General features: G+C 50.0%; 12 protein-coding genes across 12 annotated transcripts; 7 read left to right on the forward strand and 5 right to left on the reverse strand.

Annotated features, from left to right (window-relative positions):
* Positions 1–557: 557 nt before the first annotated feature.
* On the forward strand, positions 558–896 carry HO173_000232 (uncharacterized protein; the record flags this gene model as incomplete). Its single annotated transcript, XM_037302183.1, has 1 exon — positions 558–896. One exon carries the CDS (start codon positions 558–560, stop codon positions 894–896), a length of 339 nt encoding a protein of 112 aa, XP_037170762.1.
* A 524-nt stretch (positions 897–1,420) lies between these two features.
* Positions 1,421–4,969, forward strand: HO173_000233 (uncharacterized protein; the record flags this gene model as incomplete). Its single annotated transcript, XM_037302184.1, has 2 exons — positions 1,421–1,431; positions 1,501–4,969. 2 exons carry the CDS (start codon positions 1,421–1,423, stop codon positions 4,967–4,969), a joined length of 3,480 nt encoding a protein of 1,159 aa, XP_037170763.1.
* Positions 4,970–6,110: 1,141 nt separating this feature from the next.
* On the forward strand, positions 6,111–7,037 carry HO173_000234 (uncharacterized protein; the record flags this gene model as incomplete). Its single annotated transcript, XM_037302185.1, has 3 exons — positions 6,111–6,389; positions 6,461–6,616; positions 6,693–7,037. The coding sequence occupies 3 exons, from the start codon at positions 6,111–6,113 to the stop codon at positions 7,035–7,037; spliced, it is 780 nt and encodes a 259-aa protein (XP_037170764.1).
* Positions 7,038–7,046: 9 nt separating this feature from the next.
* On the forward strand, positions 7,047–7,304 carry HO173_000235 (uncharacterized protein; the record flags this gene model as incomplete). Its single annotated transcript, XM_037302186.1, has 1 exon — positions 7,047–7,304. One exon carries the CDS (start codon positions 7,047–7,049, stop codon positions 7,302–7,304), a length of 258 nt encoding a protein of 85 aa, XP_037170765.1.
* A 1,183-nt stretch (positions 7,305–8,487) lies between these two features.
* HO173_000236 (uncharacterized protein) lies at positions 8,488–8,727 on the reverse strand (the record flags this gene model as incomplete). Its single annotated transcript, XM_037302187.1, has 1 exon — positions 8,488–8,727. One exon carries the CDS (start codon positions 8,725–8,727, stop codon positions 8,488–8,490), a length of 240 nt encoding a protein of 79 aa, XP_037170766.1.
* Positions 8,728–8,840: 113 nt separating this feature from the next.
* On the reverse strand, positions 8,841–9,363 carry HO173_000237 (uncharacterized protein; the record flags this gene model as incomplete). The annotated part of the gene is made up of 3 exons (XM_037302188.1): positions 8,841–9,027; positions 9,104–9,186; positions 9,286–9,363. 3 exons carry the CDS (start codon positions 9,361–9,363, stop codon positions 8,841–8,843), a joined length of 348 nt encoding a protein of 115 aa, XP_037170767.1.
* Positions 9,364–10,126: 763 nt separating this feature from the next.
* Positions 10,127–11,351, forward strand: HO173_000238 (uncharacterized protein; the record flags this gene model as incomplete). The annotated part of the gene is made up of 2 exons (XM_037302189.1): positions 10,127–10,643; positions 10,783–11,351. The coding sequence occupies 2 exons, from the start codon at positions 10,127–10,129 to the stop codon at positions 11,349–11,351; spliced, it is 1,086 nt and encodes a 361-aa protein (XP_037170768.1).
* A 496-nt stretch (positions 11,352–11,847) lies between these two features.
* On the forward strand, positions 11,848–12,621 carry HO173_000239 (uncharacterized protein; the record flags this gene model as incomplete). Its single annotated transcript, XM_037302190.1, has 2 exons — positions 11,848–12,157; positions 12,215–12,621. The coding sequence occupies 2 exons, from the start codon at positions 11,848–11,850 to the stop codon at positions 12,619–12,621; spliced, it is 717 nt and encodes a 238-aa protein (XP_037170769.1).
* A 189-nt stretch (positions 12,622–12,810) lies between these two features.
* HO173_000240 (uncharacterized protein) lies at positions 12,811–13,333 on the reverse strand (the record flags this gene model as incomplete). Its single annotated transcript, XM_037302191.1, has 2 exons — positions 12,811–13,058; positions 13,228–13,333. The coding sequence occupies 2 exons, from the start codon at positions 13,331–13,333 to the stop codon at positions 12,811–12,813; spliced, it is 354 nt and encodes a 117-aa protein (XP_037170770.1).
* Positions 13,334–13,776: 443 nt separating this feature from the next.
* On the forward strand, positions 13,777–14,347 carry HO173_000241 (uncharacterized protein; the record flags this gene model as incomplete). The annotated part of the gene is made up of 2 exons (XM_037302192.1): positions 13,777–13,962; positions 14,030–14,347. 2 exons carry the CDS (start codon positions 13,777–13,779, stop codon positions 14,345–14,347), a joined length of 504 nt encoding a protein of 167 aa, XP_037170771.1.
* A 3,677-nt stretch (positions 14,348–18,024) lies between these two features.
* HO173_000242 (uncharacterized protein) lies at positions 18,025–19,531 on the reverse strand (the record flags this gene model as incomplete). Its single annotated transcript, XM_037302193.1, has 3 exons — positions 18,025–18,461; positions 18,619–19,308; positions 19,438–19,531. 3 exons carry the CDS (start codon positions 19,529–19,531, stop codon positions 18,025–18,027), a joined length of 1,221 nt encoding a protein of 406 aa, XP_037170772.1.
* Positions 19,532–20,391: 860 nt separating this feature from the next.
* On the reverse strand, positions 20,392–23,734 carry HO173_000243 (uncharacterized protein; the record flags this gene model as incomplete). Its single annotated transcript, XM_037302194.1, has 9 exons — positions 20,392–20,836; positions 20,902–21,081; positions 21,137–21,440; positions 21,491–21,573; positions 21,627–22,951; positions 23,017–23,187; positions 23,242–23,409; positions 23,469–23,611; positions 23,665–23,734. The coding sequence occupies 9 exons, from the start codon at positions 23,732–23,734 to the stop codon at positions 20,392–20,394; spliced, it is 2,889 nt and encodes a 962-aa protein (XP_037170773.1).
* Between the last annotated feature and the right edge of the window lie 264 nt (positions 23,735–23,998).

Genomic DNA, 23,998 nt, shown 5'->3' on the forward strand with positions numbered 1-23,998 from the left:
AACAGCCAAATCTACCACGAGCCTCGAGGAATCGCGTTCAGGCCACTTGTTTTTCCGTTCTGGAGCTTTCTGGGCAGGTCTGCATCCGCATATACAAATTCTGTTACTGGCAGAATATTTATAATTAGGCGCATATATACAGATTACAGAACCCCCAAAGAGTCTTTCAAAAGCGCTGAAATCTCCTGGGTGTAAACCGCCTGATATACCCACAGGGAAGGGAGATTGCCAGACCAATTGATCATCGGCAACTGAAAGACAGGTTCAGGTTAAGCTACCCAAACCTCACCGCCTGCTTCTCACTCACCGGCAGAGGCTTGTTATATTGAACCGAGCGATTGCTGATCACCACGATGCCACAACACTAGAGCACTCTCAAACCTGCGTCTCCCGCACATGGACCTTACTATATTGACAGACCACAAGATAATGATAACAGACTTGAAATGCAAGACTTGCACCAATCTCGCTACGAAATCACCAAGGGGGTCCGTACAACTTAGGCAACGAAGCGTTCAAATGTTCCGCGAATGTTGCCACGGCATCTCGCAGCAGAAATGGATGCAGCGGCGTGGCCAGTGCCGAAGGTGCTGTCTTGGTTGAAGCTTGAAGGCCAGATTGAGCATGAAGAATTCGCCAAAACATTCAATACAGGGCTGGGCACGGTGATGGTCGCCGGTCAAGAGCATGTGACGGAGACCACGGAAGAGCTCAGGAAGGCAGGAGAGACGGTGTACAAGGTTGGAAGTGTGGTAGAGGGAAAAGGGGGCGGATGTGTGCTGAAACATCTAGATGCATGGGATCAAACGTGGTGGCCATTTCGCATTTACATGTATAGACACCCAGGTTTTCTGCCAACAATGGGGCGTTGGCTACTATTCCCCGGGACTCTCTAACAAGTATAAAGTGATACGAAATGTGAAAATGCCTTGACTTGTTATCATATATAAAAATGTGAAGATGTAAAAATGTGAAAATACTTTGTAGGAAAAGGATGACTACCTAGCACCTAAAGTAGGTACTTTAGCATGGAGCCATCACTGTGATTGATTGACCAGGCCACCGGGCGGCAGTCGGAAGCTATTGGAAAGCTTAATTCGTTATTGGAAATTCGGTCACGTCTCCGGTCGTTGGTTGGATTGCGTAGGTTCAAGTTCGGTGGATTCGAGGCTTCCCATGGCTCAGAACTCAAGAGCAATAATAACTACCGTACCGTATGTCAAAGTCACCACGTATTTGGTTTTGACACTATACATCTAAATTCATGCGATTTTGCTCGCAATTTTTCTTATACAAACTCAAATGCCCATACTTTGCTACCTCGCTTTCCTATCCTTCTCATGCAATTATGTTGTAGCGACGTTGATTGACCCTGGAGCCACTCGTAAAAAACAATGAGCAGGAGCCAATGTTCATCACAATGTCGGATAGGCAAGTGTTACCTCCGGAAGCACTTCTCCTGCCCGAGCCATGCTTATGACACTGATTATTATGGCGTAGGCACCGCAGGAAATCTTTGAGCATTTTTCGACCTCCTCCAGTTTCCGCATTGACCCCCATCGATGAACCTCCAGACAATGCTCCAGTTGGTGGCCTGCTCAAGAAAAAACGCCCTGCGACCACCTTCTCCTCCAACCCCTCGAGCTCTCCAACATCTGACATGGCTCCATCCAGCCCTCTGACGCCAATCAAAAGAGCAGATTCCAAGAGCAGCATAGATAGGCTGATGACGAGATCGCGACCACGAAGTCTCCAGAAACAAGGCCGACCTTCCAGTCTTTTCGGCTCCCTTCGCTCCCTACACTCCCTTCCAGATGACGATGACCTCGCGCGTGTATCTTCCACACCAACATCCATACATTCAGCCTCCTTTCCTATTGATGTATACGGCGGTACGGTCTTACACCATGGCGAGATACAAACAGCAGGTGGCATGTTTAGGAAGAAGAGCCAGTACTTTGTCCTCACGGATTCACATTTGATACGGTTTAAATGCCAAGCTCGAGCATCAGACATATTCCCAAGTATACCGTCGTCAACTGGAAGAGCAAGTGGCATCCGGCACTCTCGGATGAGTTCGAACAGCTCCCTGCATGAGCTTCACGCCTCTACGTCCTCGGAGTCTCACCAAGGAATACCCCTCAGCCATGTCGTTGCTGTGTGGAGGTTGGAAGACGGAAAGCCGTATTTCAGCATACAGATATCTCACTTCGACGAGGAGACTTATCACGCATCCGACACGACACTTCAGTTACATGACCCGAGAGATTGCGATCTTTGGCTGTCATCTCTCCGAGGGGCAGTCATGAAGCAGCGCCTAACCAATCCCAAGTCGTTCACACAAGGTTTTGTGGATTACACCGCCCGGGCACTAGAACAGGAGCATGATTATGATCCAGAGCAATTTCGTATGTTCAAAGTGGTCCAAAGGGAACGATCTGGGAGAGCAGGTGCGCGGTCATCATCTGAGGACTTGACAAAGATTTCATCGACTATCTGCATCCTAGCAATTGGTGCGTACAAGGTGCACCTGGTACCTCTTCCTAGATCTTCAAGGACGGCGTCAAGCACGTCGTTGTCTGACATGACTGGTGTCAGCAATGGAATCATGGCTCTGACCTCGCTGGCTGTTCACGACTACGATGACGCTTTTCAATTAACGTTCCGGTTGCCTCTTCAACAAGCTTCAACACTCTTACTAGCTGCCTCCCATGTCAGTGATATAGCTTTATATGTGCGGCACGCTGCCGACTATTTGAGACCCGAATGGTTAGAGGCACCCTTTACGTGGAATGTGCCGCAAAGCGTTGATGACGAGATATGGCCGATTCCGCTATCTAACGACGATTACCAAGGCTTTGACCGTACACTCACTGCTTACAGTGCTGCTTATAACATTGACACTTCAAGAATTCGGTACTTCGTGAATTGTTCGTGCGAAGACGCGCCAGCTTTCGAGCTCCATCCTCCAGCTGGAAAAGGACGGACCAGATACACAGCGCTTGAGTTGTTGGCAATAATGCGATCATTACGCTACAATGAGTCTTTCAGCACCGTTTCTTTCCGAAACATCAATCTCGAGGTTTTACACAGTCTGCATGACCGCTTTGGTGATGATCACGTACCCTTGACTACTAGGTCTGGCGAGCCTTTGCAGATCGAGAACCATGCACATTTGTCTCTCCTCATTCAAGAAGTACAGGCTCTAGCTGTGAAGTGCAAGCGCTTACGGCGGCTGGATTTTGCATTCTCTTTGCACAGGAAGGAGCTCAATGACGACGAGGATGCTCATGACGCAGGCTGCGGCCTCTGTCAGGCACTTTTTCCACTGTGCGCCAGACAGCAGACGAATGTCGATTGGATTGTACTTAACGGCATAATACTATGCAAGGTTGATATCGACTATCTGTATGGTGCTGCACTCGATCGATCGTGCCACTTTCGCGCTCTGGATCTTGCTTATTGCGGCCTGAATGACCGAAACATGGATACAATTCTTGAAGCAATCGAGCATCAAGCTGCTACGATGGAGTCTATTGATCTCTCGGGCAACCTAGCTCGGCTTGAGCCCTGGGCTCTCGGGAGACATCTAGGTGGACTAGAATTCATTCGCAAGATCAATCTGTCCAACATTTCGAGAACTTCTGGTCCGGAACCGCTATTCGCTGCTGAAACATTGCTCGCTTGGAAGCTGGTGGAGATTCGACTGGCAAGAACATCACTGAACGAGCAGACTGTGGAGGCTCTAGCAACTTATCTCCGAAGTAACCAGTCTAACTATCTTCGGATTCTACAGCTCGACCAATGCAAACTGACCGGCAGTGCAGCTGCTAGTCTGCTGACTGCAATGGACAGAGGCCCTAGACAGCCTAGGGATCTACACATTCAACTAAACGAGAACCACCTTGAGCAGGATCACGAACAGCTCGTGAAAGTTATCAGTAATTCGCGCACTCCCAACCAAGTCACGATGCAAATGTTAGAGTACAAGAGTGAGCGAGACTTTCAGCGACTGCTTGAGGCATTTGCTCTGAACAAGTCGACCCATTACTTAGACATCTCCAAAGCTTCCCTCCCAGCTGATGCAAGCGATGACACCTGCGATGCGCTACACCGATTGCTTGCCGAGAACGACACCCTTGAAGTATTGGACATCTCAGGCGAGCATTCGCATCTAGAGGCCGCGAACTTTGGCAGTGGGCTGAATCACGCGCTGGCAGGCCTAAAATACAATCAATCGCTCAAGGTGCTGCACGTGGAGCATCAAAGACTGGGCCTGCAAGGAGCAAGCACACTGGCCACTGTACTGCAGGAGAACCAGAGTCTTGCGGAGATTCATTGTGAAAATAATGAAATCAATCTCCAGGCGTTCACCGTGCTCGTGAATAGTCTCGAGCACAACACCACCCTTCTTTTCCTGCCATTCATGGACAGGGACCGAGCATGGACGCAGAAAAAGGTGGACCGGGAGATCGACAGCATTCGTGACGACTCGTCAATCATGTCGAAGGCGGGAATGTCGCCGTCCACGAAAGCGACGGTGCACCGAACCCTGGGCCGTACTTTGGGCAAGACGATAGCAGGTCAACGGTCTTTCTCCGCGCGCAACCTAGAGAAATCCACATCTCCGATGCAAGGGTATACGGAAAGCGATATCAAGGCGGCCATGGGCAGTCTATCGCAGAATTGGGACCGAGAGACAGCACACTTGCAGCAGTATCTGGCGAGGAACTACAGTATTGCACAAGGGTTGCCTCTGGATGGGCCGCCACTGTTGACGGTCGACCGGGCCGGGGCTGGGGACAGTCTTGCGTATGCGCTCCGCGGCATCGGGTTTGATGATACGACGCCCATCGCAGAAATGGATCGACAGCTGATACCAGACGACAGTGGGGTTGAGGACTTGGCCGATGAGGGAGAGGAAGGGGAGGAGGGGGCATTGGAGATGAGGGAACATTCGCATGTGTGACGATAGGGTTGAAGGGGGGATGACTTGATTTCCATGGCATGCATGACTAGTAATGACGGAAGAGGGCGTTTTGGATAGGATGGCTCATGGATTGGCGCATGTTGATGGTTGCATCAGTGGAATGAATGATTCGTGTGCATCTGGGCGCAGCCGGCACGCTGTGCGTGGATCGCTGTATCTTGAGCGGGTTGCGCTCTTGATGGTTCGCGAGCATTTTACTCATCGGACAAACAACTACTACTTATCATTGCATCAATATTATGAGTATACCGTAGACAAAAATACAGTAGAAGATATGGTAGAGATACAATAGGTAAGGTAATACAGTAAAATAATAGCGTTAAGTTTTCAGCGAATGTGTGCTTTCGAATTTTGATGGCCATGTCATGTCGTGTCGATCAAGAAAACCCTGAAAATCAAACAGGACCCTGAAAATCCAAATCAAACCCCTCAATGCTTTTCAACCCCACAAGGATAAAAGGGAGGAAAAAGGAGCGTGGCTGAGTCGTTCCGAGGCGTCGCGTCTTGGGGGCTTTAGCGTATTTGAGCATGCTTTAGCGTACTAAACATAACCTAAATCATCTAAATTCCGGAAACTAGTGTAGTAGATTCGAACTTTACCAAAAAGGGGATAGATGCAGGGCACGATCAGCTGCATGGGAGAAGGGTTTTGTTTTTAATCTCTCGCTCGCAAAGATCTCTGCTTTTCTGCTTTTCTGCTTTTCTGCATCCTGGCTGGCTACACGCACCACTCGCTCCACCACCACCATAGAGTACTCGCTTTCATTCTACTACTACTACTACTACCACCACTACTACTACTGTCCTTTCCATTTCATCTTCACTTGACTCGTTCAACCTTTTAAGTCTTTAATCATAATATTACTCTCCTTGGCCTCTTTCTTTCCCGACTAACATTGCATCTGCCCTCGTTCATTTCATTCAACTTCCCCCTCATGAAGGCTGCTCCTCATCCCACGCGGACAGCCCCCTAACCCTTCGGGGTCAACGCTTGCAAAGCGACAATTCCTACAAACCTCTCCTCCACTCTATACAGCTGTCTCCATCAGATCCTCCGACCTTCTCAATACCCTGATCTGCAACAAAGACCCTCGGGAGAGCGGCAGCAACAAAAACAACGATGCGACGCGGCCTCGTCATCTTCCTAATCATCAATGCCCTAATAATCGTCTTCCTTGTCCGCTCCGTCTTCACTCTCCTCACTCTCCTCGTTGAGGACGGCTCCGCCGACGCCATTCACAGTGCCGAGATCCCTCCACCTAATTCTCCACGAATCGACGACCGGCCACAACTCATACCTAAGATCATTCACCAAACATATGTCAACGACACTGTGCCCGAGCGTTGGAGGGAGGCGCAGAAGAGCTGTGTGGATCTGCATGAGGACTATGAATACAAAGTGGGTTTGCATATGCGTAGAGCTGGATTTACGTATGGGGGACGGGAGCTGATTGGCTGTGAAAACTACAGCTTTGGACCGATGCCAAGTCACGCGAGCTCATCGCAACCGAGTACCCTTGGTTCTTGAGTACCTTCGACAATTACTCCCAGCCTATACAGCGGGCAGACGCTATCCGATACTTTGTCCTCTCTCATTACGGCGGCATATACATTGACCTCGACGATGTACGTCCTCCTTTCCCGCGGGCCCTGCGTAGGAGGCCCTCAAATTCTCTCGAGCTAACATTGCTTTTCCTCACAGGGTTGTAACCGCCGCCTCGATCCTCTTCTCTCCTACCCAGCCTGGGTCCGCCGCACCAACCCCACCGGCATCTCCAACGATGCCATGGGCTCCGTCCCCCACCACCCCTTCTTCACCCTCGTAATCGAATCTTTAATTCCTTACAACCGCAACTGGAAGCTCCCTTACATAACAGTCATGTACAGCACCGGCCCTCTCTTCCTCAGCGTCATCTGGCAAGAATATAAACGCGGCCGCCCTTCCTCTACGATAGCCGGCTCCTCGGTCCTTGGCGGGAGGAAGTGCACGCGGCTGGGATGGCAGTGCAGTGGGGAGAGTAAGGATACTGATGGGGGACGAATATAATAAACAGCCATGGGCTTTCTTTCGGTGGCACGGAGGGAGCAGTTGGCACGGGAAAGATGCGCGACTTATCTTTTGGATGGGGAAACACTGGATGATGCTAACGGCTTCCGGCTTCCTGGTCGCCGGCTTCGTAGGCCTGGGCTTGTGGTGGATATATGGCCGAGTGCTGCTGCTGGGAGAAAGGAGAAGAAAAGGGGGCAAAGGTGCACCGAGTGCCTGGGCGCAGAGGATCCCGCTTTGGAAGACCGCGAGCGCTACGGCATATGAACTGACCGACAGGCATGAGGTATAAATACTGCTTCGCCAAGGGCTGGTGGAGTGGGGACGGGATAGGATGGGGAAAACGAGAGATACCATGTTAGGCGCAACGGCGTTGGCGTCAAATCTGTATGGGCGCCCACGGAGTTTTTCTCGTCAACGAGTCTCCGCGGCTCGCATGCTGCAAAGGAGCAAGGCACTTCGATTCTTGTGTGTAATTTACTTCGCACATACCATTTGACCTAGGTTGTATATACAACGAGTGCCATCTCATCCGAACCAATCTTGGACCCTCAAGACCCCTCGCTCCAGTGCAATCGGATACAGTCGTCAAAAGATCTCGGGGCGGAAAGTCGACGAGCACGTCGAATCCAACCGCGTTCGTGGTACTATACACCACCACCGGCAAAACCCAAGAGGCATCGGAATTAAGGTACGGAAATGGCATGCGCGAACGGGAGACGAAAGATGCAGGGGACCGTTTCCATAGCCCCGACGGGACACCGTCCTATTAGCATCGACCGCCTCACCGATGATCGGAACGGCATTCCCAGGTTGAAAGCCCGTGGATCCGATCACCTGGGATGTGGCAGAAAGCCTTGCGGGGACGTCCGTCTCGCCGGACCTGCACTGATTTTTGTGTTACTTTGGAGGATTGGCATTCGCATCGGTGACGGTAGAAAAGGCGCGCGGCTTGAGGAAAGGGGGGGGCATGTTGTGAGCCGGGGCGGTGGGATCGCGGTTTGAGAGAGGTTTTGATTCGACTCCTGTATGCTATTGCTAATCTGTTGTTTGTGACTCTTGATCAAGCGAGGAAGAGATGAGTGAACGTAGCCATTATCGATGAAGGAGATTTATCAGATCATAGGAAACCGGGTCATTTGCAGTCCCTTGGTTGGACTAGATCGAGCACGGCGATAAGCCTGGTTGGTGGCATTCATTCCTGTCTATCACGATTTTGCTATTTATCTTCCGCTTCAGGCGCCTTTCCTTCACAGGTAGGTGGATTAGCTCAATCGATGATTGACCATCTCAGCGAGGCACACACACCGAGAGCACTAGATCAAAGCTGAGGTCGCCGTCCTCCCCAACGGCGGAAAACAAAATCTCCGAGGTTCTCTGCAAGTCATCACCTCCAGCTCTCCCGAGAGCGGGGGTTCTTTTGGTGGATTCTTCTGCCATTGGCCCATTTTCAAGTCTTTTTGTTGTAGCTCTCCGTAAGATACTGGGGTTCGAAGTTGGTAATATTGGGCGAGACTCGGAGCTTCGAAGGGTCGATTCGGTGCGTCCGTGCTCCTTTCGCCTTCTTGCGACCTCCTTTTCGCGCCCAGGCTTCATCACCACAACGTGATGGAGAGCTCAACGAGGCTGTCAATGCATCATGTTCACACACTTGTTCGCGGTATTGCATAGCACTTGCATTTCCGAACATGATGGCCAATGGCGTCGACACGATTTGAAAGCCTCTGCGCTTGGGTTCCGTTAGTGGCCATGTCCTGCTTGTGCACCTCTTTTGGTTTTCATTTTCTCGCGTCCCGATCAGCCTCAGCTTTTCTCTTGTTTCTGTTCTTGCTCTCTCCGCTCCTGCTGTTCAATCATGCCCTCCCATCGTTTCCATACTGCTTCATCGTTCTGCCTCTTCTTTTCACGTCTAGTTCGGAACTCGTACGCACGCAGCCGTCGATCTGCCTCAATCCAACCCCCGAACGTCATGCCGGATAGCTGGATGTACCTGTGTGCAAACAGGTGTCAGGTCATACCAGGTCGGTTTAGAATGCGGAGGTACGTTACACGGCACGGGAACATACACTTTGAATTGTAGAGTCAAGCCTCGATAGATAGGAGAAACAAAATAGCCTACAGCACCGAGACCACCAGCAATGAGACCCCACTGAAAATGCAATGGTGTCAGTAAACCCAAGGTTGGCGAGCAATTTGTAGACTATATGAGCAGCGGGGAGTTGCGGATGGGACTTGAAGGGGCTTCTACCTTAGCAGCGCCGACAAGTGCACCTCTGTAGGCTTCAGCACCAGCAGCACTGACCTCCTCTTCTGTCCTGCGCGGCATTATCAAAGTCAATGCCTCATCATGATGGAGGATAGAAGAGTCGAATGAGACGGAGGATACGGTAATAGAGGAGATCCTGAATGATGAATCTACTCTACCAACTCGGTTAGCTCATGGAAATACCCGGCGCTTAAAGCGCTTCTGACATCTTGCCCCTCGTGCTGCCTTCTGCATGGACAAGGCTAGAAATACTAGAAAACTCCAGGCAACATGCTTTTGATTTACACTTGTATATGACTGCGCTAGATCTATCTTAAAATGTGAAGCTTCAAAGAAAGTACAGCCACGCTAGGTCTCCAGTCCTCAACATGCTCCTGCAATGTGATGTCCGCAGCTAAGCGGTGAAGCTGGGTAAATCGTTGAAACAATCTGCTCAAAATTCTCACGAAAAAAGCTCCTTTTCTGCACTGTCGATTGGGATTATTCAATTACATCCCTATGCATTGATGCATACAATGCCACCCAAGCTAGTCTGAGGCAGCTTCCTGGAGCTATTCATCCGCCCAAAAGTCGATCACTTGACAATCTTTCTCAACATTTCCTAGCCTTGCCGCTTCGTCTACTGCGGTCTTCTTGACAATCAGTGTGTTGAAAACAAGGTTATTGATGGTAGTAACCCGCCAAAGAGGAAAGGTTACGAAGTTGCTGCCCAAGCAGATAGAAGTCCTGGACTATCGTGGTAAGGCCGACGACACCTGCCATCTGGTCCCGTAACAGCTAGCTTACCACCACTAGTTTCTACATACTGTCACATATTACTACAATGGCAACCATGGCCCGGTCTACGCCCCGCTGTCGTATTAAAGGGCAACTCCAGTCGCCGCTCCTTAGGCTCCCCGGTGAGATTCGGACCAAGATCTATCGCTACGCTTTAGTCAGAGATGAACCCCTTGACTTATGGCCTCACAAGTGGACAACGCTCGATGAAGAGGAAGAGCCATCAGTTGGAGGTCTCAAGACGCGTCATCAAGAGAGTTTGGAGTACGTTCGCAAAGAGATGGCCACGGGTCTTCTGGGCACATGCCGTCAAGTCTACAACGAAGCAGCCACATTCTTTTGGAGCGACAATCACTTCAAGTTCTCGGGCAGAAGTGGCTGGCAGGGCATGCTCCGCTTCTATTTGACCATCGGCCCTCAAGCTCGAGCACGGATACAACGCGTCAGCGTTCATGCACCTATCTACATGCGTTGGCCTGTCAAGGATGCCGACAACAAAGATCTCAACGGCAGATCCAAGAATTTCCCACACATGCACATGGTCAAGGTCGACTCAGAGGGACGTAAGTTTCCCTTTCTGATTAATTCTTTTCTAAACCTTGACCAGCAACTGAGTTGCAAGACACGTCGATTACTCTTGAGACATGTTTTACATCTCACATCGCAGCTCACAGAGAAAATGCTGATTTCGAAGACTTGAAGACCTAGACAGAATTGCTATCCAGAGAGTCTGTGCTCTCCTGACGCAAGACAGAGCCTTGAAAGAAATCAACTTCGTCATCCCGGATGGCTTCCGCAATGGCGATGAAGGGGACTTTGGCGGGTACGATGAAGACCACGATATGGAGCCTGATTCACCTCTTCGACTGCAGAAGATAGGGGCTTTGGACTGGATCAAGAAGACCGTGGTGGTCGAAGAGGGTGGGTATCTGGCGACCGACGAGGGACCTCGACAGATTATGGACCAGGGTTGGGATTTAGTCTGCTTGCCAGGTAGCTTCATTTGGGAGGAAGGGATCACGGACAAGGGGGGAAACACAGACTATGTGAAGCATGAAGTCACTGAGACTCGGAGTTGGAGCTCCCCTTACCGGGGAATAGACCATCTCATTGGCATCAAGGAGTTGTTCGAAGATGTACAAATCTCGGTACACGCAAATGGAGGCAAGCACAAAGGGCCCGTCGTCAAGACGGAGAGATTTCTAAAAGGATTTGGGGGATGCAGGTTCATTGGATCCGAAGGTGTTCTTCTACGGGTCACTGGGGCGTGATTTGGGCTTGTTTTGCGATGATACCCAGAAGGCAACGGAGAGGGGTGATCGATCTGATGCACGATCAGAATGAAGTGGGAAATATTCGGTTTTAGCGTCCACGTCAAGTCCTGGCCCTTTCAACTTTTCGACTTCCTGCTAAATCAACATTTTGCAGTCTAGATGAGAGGCTTTTAGATAGCGAGCAGTTCAAGCAAAAGTCCATTTGCAGGATGTTATTGACCAGGCGCGGTGCCAAAAAAATCGCATTTGCAGGGGTAGAACACCCCTGAATGTTGACAATAATCGTGAAGTATGGGGTTTATGGTCCATAGACCACTCTACTCGGGCTTCCTAGATATCAATTGCCAGCTTTTCCTGATTTGTTTCGTATGAGTGCATCAAGTTTGGAAGATACCAGTACCCAAGACTGCCACTTCTCCTGGCAGCACCACGCTTGAATTGTGCCCTACCCGAGACAACGATTAGTTATATCTTGCAATTTATTTTCACCGTAATGTCCAAACCACCTCTCTGCCGCACTGCTCTCATAAATCGCAATACCAACGAAACCAAGATCCAAGTCTACCTATCCCTTGACGGCGGACCCCTCGACCCTCTACCCGACAATGCAGACTTCTCCGCCGAGAGCGTTGCACCCAACGCGCCCATCCCATCCCAGACGACGATTCACCACGCCTCCCAGTTGAAGGGGTCTCAGCAAATCTGGATATGGACCGGCATAGGCTTTTTAGATCATATGCTACATGCATGGTCGAAGCATGCCGGTTGGAGTTTACGGGTGCGGTGTAGAGGGGATTTAGCTAGTACAGCTCCAAGTCTTCAATCTTCCAATTGAGTCTTGTAGCTAATACTTTCTATAGTCGACGACCACCACACGACCGAAGACACACTCCTCGCCCTCGGCACCGCCTTCACCACCGCACTAGGCCCCCGCACCGGTCTCGCCCGCTTCGGCCACTGCTACGCGCCCCTCGACGAAGCCCTCTCCCGCGCCGTCCTCGACATCTCCTCGCGCCCCTTCTTCGTCGGCAACTTCGACTTCGAGGGACCAATGATTGGGCAGCTGAATAGCCAGATGATACATCATGGGTTGAGCAGCTGGGCAATGGCGGCCGGCGTGACGCTCCATGTGGACGTGATTCGGGGTAGTAATGATCACCATAGGGCCGAGAGTGCGTTTAAGGCACTGGCCGGGGCGTGTAGGATGGCTTGTGCGAGGATCGAGGGGAGGGAAGGGGAGGTGGGGAGTACAAAGGGGGTGCTTTGAGAAGGTTCATACGGAATGGACCGGTTTGAGTAGCTATTGTACATATGTTCTGCACGCCAAGACTCCGTGCTACCTCGAGAAACTGCATCCGCAATTGCAGCTCGAATGCTTCGATAGTGGACCCTCTTTCTCACCATCAAACGCCGAAAGATGATGCCAAAACAGTCTGGTGACCCAGCCAGCACATCACTATAGCGAACCCAGCATGTTGAGCACATCCTGCCCGTCCGTTCTCCCCCCAGCTTTTCCTGAGTCACCCTGTCTCGCTCCTGCGGCACCGGCGCCAGCGCCAGACCCAGCTCTTGTCCCCACCCCTGCCGCAGTCTCGTCCCCAGCATAATAGAACCATGCTCTGCTAGCCATTTTCATAACGTGTTCAGGGAGATATAGCGACGCGGCGACGATGATCATTGAAATGAAGAGAAGGAGGAATGTGTCTGCAGAGAAAGGTCAACGCTTGCTTGAATGGCAATGAAAACAAGGTGGAAGATAGTAGAGCAGGGCCGCAAATTCGGCAGTAGAGAAAGCAACGGGGAACTTGATGGGAACCTCAGGCTTTGGCCTGCTCTCGAAATTGTGCTCTATGACCGGCAAGGGAAAACGTACTGAAGATGAACTTCTCGGTGGGCGTGAGCATGTAAAGCGAGAAAGTGACCTCATATTGGTAGCGTTTGCGCTGCAGCCATCGAATCAAATTCGAGGCATATAACATCGCGGAAGAAGAATTGTGTATATTCCGCGACTCTCGGGTCTCCTTGTGTTGCCAATAATCAGCAACTATGCAACGAATCAAGGGAGTTAGTGAGTGGGTGTAGACTCGGAAAGAACATAGAGGGAGGGGGTGCTTGATGGTGACTGCCCTTGAGGTGTAGGAATGTAGCTCCGGTGTGGGAAATAATGGACAATAGAGATGGAGGGGAGGACCAATCTCCGCTCCGCTTTCTTGGCACCGGTCCGCGCTGTGTTCCCCCATTGTCTACTCGTTACGTTTTTATCATTACACATAGTGTATGACGTTCGCTCCTGGTTCCTTCACATGTGAGGACCAAGCAAGTTCTACACATTGCCTTCAATCCTCATTCAGATCTAGCAATATAATCTATAGGCTCCAGTCCCACACTTTGTTAACAGTCGGTCAGACATGGTTCTGTCGTCATGCTCCTCTTCAAACCCTCCAGATCGACCTTGGTATCAATCAAGGCACCATTCCGTCTTGTGACAAGACACTTTAGCTTGCAGAATGTTGCGGCCGCAGCGCAGATGCCCCCTCGGCTCGTCCTCAAGGAGGAAGACATTGAGGAAGCTTTCCTAAAAGGCAGCGGGCCTGGAGGCCAGAAAATTGTGTGTTGGCTTTTCTACGGAACGCCCTTCTTACACTGTAATGACTGATGATTCTCCGTCGCATTAGAACAAGACTGCGTCCGCCGTCCAACTAAAGCACGTCCCCACTGGCATGACCATAAAATCACAAGCCACTAGATCACGGTCACAGAACCGAAAGATTGCCAGGCGTTTACTCGCAGACAAGATTGAGGCTGCAGAGAAGGGCCCTGAAAGCAGGACGGCGTTGAAGGCGAATATCAAGCGAAAGAAGAAGGCTAGCGCGAGAAAGAAGTCGAAGCGAAAATACAAGACTTCGCAGGAGGGGAGAGAGGATGAGGAAGAGGAAGTTGAAGATGACAGCGATGAACCTGTAGAGGAAAAGGTAAAGGAGGAACGTGTGTGAGAAGGGCTGGTTATAAGCTTCCGTTCATTGAAGACTTCAGAGAACAGCCAAACTCTACCGGCTTTCGATACCTCTCACTGCACGCTTGTATTTTCAGGTTCACAGTAGCCCAACTTTGCAAGACCAAAAACGAATTGGGTGGACATGCCTTGGGATCCGCATCAAAGCAAGATGTGCAGCTAGGGGCGACCAGCCGGGGAAAGCTGCAGCCCTTGTCGCTCGAAAAATTTGAGATCGGGACTTGATCTAACGAAGAGGGTGCTTCTGATGTGTCGCATGAATTGCTAAAGTCCACGCGTCCCACTCGCAGCCAACTCGACGGGGGTTTTTAACGGTCATTGTGCTTAGATCCAATCATGCCAACGCACAGATCCGCGAACCTGTTTGGCAGCTCGTCGAGTCAAGTGGAGTATTCGGTGTCTACGAACCGCTACAACATGCAACGAATTAGCCAAGGGATGGATAGAGAGAATGCTGTGTCACACTGGCCGAGCTTGGGTTCGCAAACAGGAAGTGTCTAGACCAGTGTTGCTAGTCTTGAGCTTGGGGATGAGCAATTGGTTACGAAGAGGACGAGGAGGTCAAATATTGGGAGGACCGTGAAAGAGAGGATTCGGAGGGACATTAAAATCTGGAGGGAGCAGTGTCTTGGAAGAGAGCGTCCGAGAAACGCAGAAGAGCGAATAATGATTACACAGCTCAACAGCGGCACATCAGCTACTCGCCATAGGGTTCAGAAACAAAGCAAGTATGACAGGAATCTTGTCGGTTGTACCTTGCTCTCGGAACGGTTACCAAATGAAGACGGTACACTGTTTGGGATTTTACCTGAGCCTGCAGCTATTGACACGACAGTCTGTTTGCTACACTGGCAAATTTCTATGAAAGTCGAAGGCAAGACGCGTGACAGCTGTTGACCGTTCCGAGACATAGCCCAAAAGAAGATCTTGAGCTAGCTCTTTACGGGCAATGTTTCAAGAATGGCTACTGGTAAGACGCAGGCAATGGCTTTTTTTTGTCCACTTTTGGGCACTTCCCCCTTCTTACTCTACAGTCCGTCGAACCGAGGCCGTTCTTCCAGGTCCTTTGCACAGTGAAGAGGCCAACGCTCTATTGTCTCCTCGCTCTGTTGGCCCTGTTGACTCCACTCTGCTTTGGCCAGTTAAAGAGCTGCTACTACGATGTCGGTAGCCCAGCCAACGATTTTCCTTGCGATCCAGCAGCAAATGTTAGCATCTGTTGTGGGGGCAGTTACTATTGTGCAGAAGACTTTTACTGTATCATCAGGGTTGGCAGTTGGGGTGTAGGAAGCTGTACAGACAAGAGATGGCAAGATCCAGCTTGTCCCCTCCCACTAGGTTCATCTTGCGTGCCGGCGCGCCATGCCCTCGCACAAGTCTCGGTCTAATGGTGCAACTTCAGACCACGGTGGTTTCTTCAACTTCACACTCAGCACTACCAATTGCCTCGATCTGCCCGAATCCGGACAATCAGACCTGTTGTTTCAATGGACAAGGAGTTGAGGAGGTAAAATATCGAAACAACGGACCTCCACAAACCGTGGCCGCCCTTCTACGCAGCTATCACAGTGCTAATACTTATACGATACCAATTTCGACAAGTAGCGCTTCAGGAAGCAATACCACTCAAGCGTCTGCCTCTACGTCCTCTTCCGCCCCCGTGACGTCCACATCCGCTTCTCAGCTGCCAGCGGCTCCGTCAACAGCACCCTCTAGCCTCAGCACGAGCGAACAAGCCGGTATTGCTGTTGGCACGATAGCAGGCTTTTGTGACTGATTGAAGCCCGTCAGAGTCACGATTGAGGCCAGAGGCCGTCATTTCCAGGGTAGTCTTTTTTTCTGCTACCAGTTTGGTACGAATGAATTTCACGTCTGATCTTACGACAATCACCTACAAGATTCCGTCAAATATGGGACAATTTATGGGCTGTACTCAGTCTTTACTATTCTAGAACCTCGCTCTTGGAAACTTTAGCAGGAAATGGTAGTATTGTAGCCAGATGAACGTAGTCGTTGACGCTTTCGTCGATGCGTGATCTGCTCAGCTACCATTTAACATCCCCTTGAGCATACATAGTGGGTAGGCAAAAAAGGTTCTATTTCTATGCAACAGCGATGATCGGAGCCTTGCGAATTCACCGACTACATACATATATCCTGCCCAGCAGCATGGACATGTACAATGACCTCCTCCCAACCTGACCCAAACCTTTGGCGATGTTGCCACGACCTCAACTTCATTGCGTCACCAGGAATGACATACTCAAGAACTTTCTCGCGGGGTGCTGCCTTCGCGGTCCAATCATCTGGCAAAATGGGACCGCATCTGCCCATATACCGAACCATCCCCTGGGTACGGCCACAAGTGCACTGGGCGTCTATGAAGTTGAAGTTGAAGTGTGGTTGATGTGTGATGGACGTGGTACGATGTTGGCAATCGTTCTGTACGCCTCTTCCCACACTTCAATCTTGGTGCCTACTTACTTTCGATTGGCGCGGTGTTCCGGATCCGCGACCAATCCTGGCTCGCCTGTGGAGGGTAACACGAGTCTACCACGTAGCGTGGGCTAAGAGCTGCCTATATCGACATTTCGGATCAAGGCGAGTTGCTCCAAAGTCAGTGACTTGACAAAGTCCCGGTTGTAAGTCAGCCGGCCAGGGGTAAGGACGAAGGTGTTGCGTCCCGGGTAGAGGTGCAAAGCTTCGTGGCGTGATTTGGTGGAGCCGGACAGGTGGGGCCAAGAACGTGGGACTTGCGGTTGACAGTATCGGAATCACCGTGGCTGTGTGGTATGAATGTTCTGTTCCGAGAGACCGATGAGCGAGCATGATGTCAAGGATAGAAGCCTTCGTAAATGATGAGGCGGATTTCCAGAGGAGAGTCGGTTCAGTACGTAGCATACTTCGGGCATCGTGGCACCTTCTTCGAGAAGATTCGGCGCCCTTTGCAACGGAGCTTGAGGACGTAGAAGGGCAAGTTTGATATGAACATGTTGGCAGGAAATGTGGCAGCTCTAGAGACGGTTTTTCGATCAGTAGAGTCGGAGAATGGTTCTTGTTCTCTCGCAGAAAGAAGTACAATCCGAGAGTATGCCGATGCATAGTTGAGAGAGAATGGGATAATCATGTTTTAAAAAATTACTCATATTGAGAGCAAATTTTCGCGCTTCTGGGCATGCGAAGCTTCTATTCGGATTTTCTGATTGGATACCAACACAAAGCAACCCCCAGTATTTTCGCTACCGTCTTGAAAACTCCACGAGATTTGAGGTGCTGCGATTGCGACAATGGGAATTTTCGGCTTACGAAACCTTCATGAACTGTACAAAGTCTTTCTTTCGGTCTTCCGGAATTCGGAGCTCGAGACCGACGTGATTCTCAAGTCACGGGTGGCATTGCTGCGAGATATAAGACATATAGGTCAAAGAGGAAGCTTTATGACGAATCGAAGAGCTCTGGAGAGGTCGAATTGGTCAGCATTCTAATGGTTTGGAACCGATGTCATGCTCCATTGTGATGCACAGATCTGGAACGAGAGGCAAGGACGGTTTCAGGAAAGCCAGCTTCGTGATCGAATCGATGTTCTGCATGGCATTAATGGGCTATATAACGTGGAATTGCGATCAGACTACGCCCGTCCCTCGAGGAGACCTGCGCTTAATTCAGAGCAATAGTTTGGGCTTTTGCCCCTCCGTTGTCGAACAACATCAGGAAGCTTGCTCCTTCCAGAGCATACAGACCTGGCCACACACTCAAAACCTGACCGACAGTAATCTTATTACCCCAAGTCAGCCCCCCGTCTCCGCTTGTAATTAATTTTGCTGCCGTGTTCGTGGTATAGCCATCTGAAGGAGCAGCTAGAGTGGAATCTTCATTCGTCATGAAGCTAACACAGAGTGTACCGCCCGTGTTGACGATTTGTGGTGCGCCGGCGGAGGTGTTGGGGCTGTCTGGTGTATAGATAGTACTGCGGTTGCCCCAGGTCTTGCCGTCATCGGAAGAAGTGATGGATTGGACACTGAAGGTTCCTTCTACCTCGCTCTCAAAGACTGCCCTCAAGTCCGTCCCGCTAACAGTTGTCACCCCTGTCATACCTGCACAGAATTGGAGGTCAGCACGTTCCTGATCCATGCGATGAGGTTAGGTCACAAAACAATCTGGAGAGGTACAACAAAAATCTTTTGCTTCCCAAACATGGCACGCGGCTCAGAGATTGGTGCCAATCGAGGATGTTCCGCGAAATGTACGTACCGTCACGTGAAGTTATGCCAGCCCCGGAAATAGTTTGGGCCTCTGTCCATGTTTGACCGCCATCAGTGGAGAATTTCTCCAGTGTGTCTTGATCTGCAGCGGAATTCTCACGAGAGTAGTAAAGCTGTAGCGAGCCGTCTTGAGCATTACGGAGAAAAGGCTCCCAGTTTCCGTTGACAGGTCCAGGATCCGAGGATGGGGTACTTAGAAATGTCCACGTCTTGCCCAAGTCGTCTGAGTAGGCCACGGTAATGCGAAAGAATAAATAGACTCCAGTATTGGGGTCTTTGGAGTGGTTCCTGAACGTGCAGAGAACGCGGCCTGATGGAAGTTGGAGGACGTATGGATTGTCGATGTCGTTTGCGGTCGATGACCCTCTCGTGACTTCTCCAATACCTTGCCATGAAGTGCCGTTGTCGGTGCTCATGACAATCTTGAGTACGTTATCACCATCATTGAAGGCAGTGTAGGCGCCAATGATACTACCAGCGGGCAAGGACGGACCAGAAAGATCGTTTGCCCGAGGATATGTGCCTTGACCAAAGATTACTGGACTACCTGCCAGAATGGGAAGAACACCGCTTCTTTCAACAACAGCAGCGCTCAATGGAGCTGACCAGCAGCTCCAAGAAAATAGAACGAGGGAAAGCACAATAACCAGACTGGGTAGACGATACATTTTCGAAATGACTGATATTGAACGAATGTGGTTAATGAACGTGGGGTGAGAGACTAGTCGACTCTCACAGAATATATATCTGGAAGTGATCAGCTACTCAGCACGCACTGGGTTTTCCTCATGGACTAGCTCCAACGTACCCTGATTATACGTAGAGCCTGCTGCACATGATAATGGGATGCCGAGATTGTGAAGAAAGCTCTCAGGAAATGCAGGCTTTATGCCAATTCCCATAGTGGAGGCTCCTTTCAATCTCCCTATGCCGGTCCAAAGTCCATACCGCGCGCTAAGAGAATGAGACTCCTTTCAACATGAGCAGGGGTTTCCTACGGGAGCACAGTCTGCAGCCTTTACGAGTACAGCCGCCGATAAGGCGTATGAACCTTGGGGAATCTCGGGACTCAGTAGCTTGGCCAGGGTTTCCGAGCACACGCGGTATATGGTTGGTCGAGAATGTTCAGAGGTCACGGCACAAATGTCAGAAGTCAGAATCCATCCCTAATGCCCTCCAATACGTGGGAGTCGACAAAGGGTGTCCCAGACCAATATCATGCGGTAACATGGTGAGTATAGCTATTGGCCCATTGGTGTGGGACGGGAAGATCAACTTGTTAATTAAATGAAACGTGTCTGGCCCTGAAAGACTTTATCCAGGCGCTTATCAGCACACGCGCTCTACACCAATTTGACGACAAGTAGGTGATCAAACATGTCAATCAAATCGAAAATTTCAAAGTCATACGTATTATACACAACGGCTAGATCCCTCAAATTTCAAAGTGATTGAAGGACCAGGAGATACACAACGGCTCCCGGAATTGAGACATCCTAACCGCCAGATCCCTCAAACTTCAAAGTGATTGAAGGACCAGGGGGATCGCTTTGGAATCTCAACTCGCTCACTTGGCTATCATTGACTTGATCACTTTCACGCAAGCAGGGGTATGTAATCTATCTAAAGGGGCCTCGTAAAGGCCAGCGCTTTTGATCGCGTTTGATCTTTCTATGCAAGATTCACGTTTCACACAATGAATGAGATACATCATATCCTTCGTCCTGCTGCCAGCATGCACAACAAACTCTCGCGACCCTGCTCATCTTTGCATATAAGCTGCAAATAGAGGAGCCACCTCAGCTGATAGTCGCTCATGTGCAAACGAAGCTATCGTTCCATTCTGCCTTGCATCCGCTGCTCGAACATACTCGCTCACCCATCTCTTCACGTCTGTAACTTTAGGCCACTGGTCTCGGATTGGTCGCTTGATGGTCGTAAGCTGCGTGAAACCCACACCAAAGCTCATGTCGTCAGGATCTTGCTCCACAATTGTCTCTTCCGTAGCCGCGGGTATTGGGGGATTTTCAAGGAGCTTGAGCAAAGCCTCACAAGTGTACGCCCAGCCTTTCTTGTATTTCTCTGCAAAGGCGACAGAATCGGTCAAAGTCTTTGTGAAAGAGATGACTGCAGTCTTTCGATCAAGGGGTCGTAACAGTTTCTGTGTGTCTGGAAGGATGATGTTGAGGTACAGGGGAGCAAAAAGACTAAATCGTTCAAGTCAGCGTCGAAGAAAAAATCAGTCAATGAATAATGTTCGATAAATACATACCCATCCTGGACTTGATCTAGCTTGCTTATGAAAAAGTCTGCACCAAGGCCTTTGTCGTCCTTTGCGGAGATGAAATGGTATAGTCGAACGAATCTCGATGCGAAAGGTTCCGTCTTCGTATTCTGTAATCTGTTGAGGAGAACATTCAGTATGGAAGGATAGTATTGCTCCAACGTTGACCTAGGAAACTGGTCAGTAGGTGCACGAAAGTCTCGCCGCGCGTAAAACATCTTACGGAGGAAAATTGGCAATTGTGCTCTCTAGAAGCTCGAACCCGTAGGTTTCATTGATTTTGGTAGATGCTAGGCTTTGAAATATACCCAGTACAGTTTCTATCTGATTGTCTTGCGCAATGACGGACGAACCTCGCGAGATGATAGAGGTTAAGAGACGGACGAGGGCTGGCACATTGCCTTTTGGTGCCCATAATGCGGGTGTGAGTAGTGGAGGTATCAGATTCTTGTAGTAGTCTGATAACGATCCAGATGGGTTGGCTTCGAGAAGAGCAGCGAAGAGTTGGAAGATGTATGGTATGAACTCTGGTCTGAATCAGCACATCGATGTTGGTCAAGGATGTAACGAAGCTCACCTTGCACATCATCCTGTATCACAGCAATGAATGATACATATAGACCATTTTCGAGTTTGTCGGGTTGCGAAGGAGCGCTAAATCTATACAAGTCATTAGCACTGCATTGAATTCGGGCATTCTGCCGAGGTCTTACCGAATGAAAGCTCCGAGAGCCTCAAAAAGGTAGTAACAAAACCTGGGGTTGCTCGGGTTTTGACTACTGACCTGCGTAATCTTCACAAAATGTGTCAAGATTTCGTCCACTATAGGCACGACAGCTTCTCTGATGACAATAAGGACTCGCATAACACACCGCATCAAGAACTCGTTCTCTTGCAGCTTCGCAGGCTCAGGATCTTTCTCGATCAAGCCGAACAAATGCCGCAAGAGTTGCGCTGAAAGAGCTTCGACGCTTACCCTGCTGACTATTGGTTGTTTGGAAGCGTTGGTGAGGGCCATGGTGCGTTCTAGAGCGATCGCAGCATAAGTGTACACAACATAATCCGAGGAACCTAAGTGCTTAACGACAAGAGGAAAGGCATCTTGCCATTGTGCTGCCGTGATCTGACTCCTGAACATGTAAAGGTACTTGATGGCGTCAACTTGGAGAATAGGCTCAACGCCAGTGTCCGAGACCAGATCCCCAGCGATGTTGTTTTGAAAGAATTCAATGACGTTCGCAAAGGAGTTGACGCTTGTGACCCCTTGGCTGGCCGTGATAGTGCCTCTGGCAGCTATTGATGAGTACAGATACACGGCAGTGTCTTTCGACTTCCAATTACTAGCAGGGTTTTGAGCATAGTCGGACAAGTAGTGGTCAATGTATCGAAGGACAACCGTCGAGACCATACCCTCAAACTTTGCCATCAACTGTCGGAGGAAATCCGTCGCTGCCCGTCGCCGAGTGTCGCTATCAGAACCTTCAAGGTCTCTTCTGATGAACTCGATTGGTTCATCTTCGAAGAGTTCCATATCCGAGTCTCGCAATGTCAGGTTAGGTAGAATCACTCGCTCAACGACTTGGGACAAAGTGGAATCGTCATTGAAAGCCTGCGCATGCTCGGTACTGCTTGTTACAGCAGTCAGAAATTGTAGCGCTTTGCTGACCAGAATGTCGTTTTTAGTTTGCCGACCCACGGTGGTGAGCAGATTCCAGGAGCTTGATATGAATTGTCCAACATGTACGCCAACGGCGTCCTCGTACTTCTTGATCCACAGCTCCAAGACCTCGAAGATACCCGACTTGACGTGCTCCAGAGGACCTGCTTCACCATCGTCGTCTGTTTGTAGCAGATTGTTCTCGTATGTGAGATACTTGTGAAGCAGTGAGGTCACTGCGGGGAGGCTATCTTCGAAGACTGGTGGTAGATCCTGGACTGAGAGGTCGTAGAACAGCTTAACAATGAGATTTAGGGTTGCGAATAGCTGCAAGAGCATCGCTTTGTTTGACTGATTTTGATCGATGAGTGCGTCTGTGCTCTAAAACCTCAATATTAGTCCAATCTCCTACACGGTGTACCTTTGGTGAACGTAGATTGACTCACCTGAACCAGACTTAGAAACGGATTCCCGAACTTGCCCAATACATGATTAATTTCAGTGAATAAGGGGTCTGACCGGTACAGAGGCCGCCATCTCTTGAAAATTGAATGGGCGACTTGCAGCACTCCATTATTGGCCGCAGTATTATTAGGCGTCAGACGGGATACAAGGTCCTGGGCGAGCTTCAGCATTACGCGGGTCTAGACTTAAGTAGCTCAACAACGTACATCCACCAGTGAGTCCCATCTCTCCCAAAAGTCACTGTCCGCTATGACACCAATCGCGTCTCCCAATTGATACTGGATATTTGGGGGCACTGAGATCATGAGCCCAATGAGCTCGCGCTTGATGGCTGTAACCTCATTCTGAGGCAGCTTATGATTGCCATCTTCGTCCTAGTCACCGCATAAGCCGAACGAAATCTCAGATCCGTAGCACTAAACTAGGTGCTCACCGTCCAACTTCTCTTGATATAATTCTTGAAGTATAAAGCACCGGCTAGGCGAGCAGTAGGTCCGTAGGTTTGTGTGGCTACGATTTGCAGCAAAGACAGGGAGAAGTTCAGCTTCTTCTCTTCGTGCAGGATAGCAAGCTCCGCTACACAAGCGAGTTAGCCTGGCAATACAACTGCTGAAGGGACAGTACCGGACCTTGTTTGTTTTGCGTGGGATCTAAGCTTGCTTCGAGAATTTGGGCAAGGCCCGGAAGGTCCACAGCCATGGTCCAACGGCTTCAGTGTGTTGGACCTGGTTTTCAAGAAGCTCAGTTCAGCTGTAACAAACAAACTTATTGAAAGCTGCGTCTGATGTAGCTTATGGTCACCGTATATAGGCGCGATACGCGCCAATAGCTACTTTACTCAATGTACCTCTGTGCTACTTACTATACTTGAGAGTACAGTACCGAGGGTACCTAAAACTAATTTTAAAGTATCTTCGATCAGTAGTCATTCATGAAAAAGGGCAATAAACTTCATTGTTCTGA

Source organism: Letharia columbiana, assembly GCF_014066305.1.
Source record: "Letharia columbiana isolate WasteWater2 chromosome Unknown Sc0000000_s0, whole genome shotgun sequence".
NCBI lineage: Eukaryota > Fungi > Ascomycota > Lecanoromycetes > Lecanorales > Parmeliaceae > Letharia > Letharia columbiana.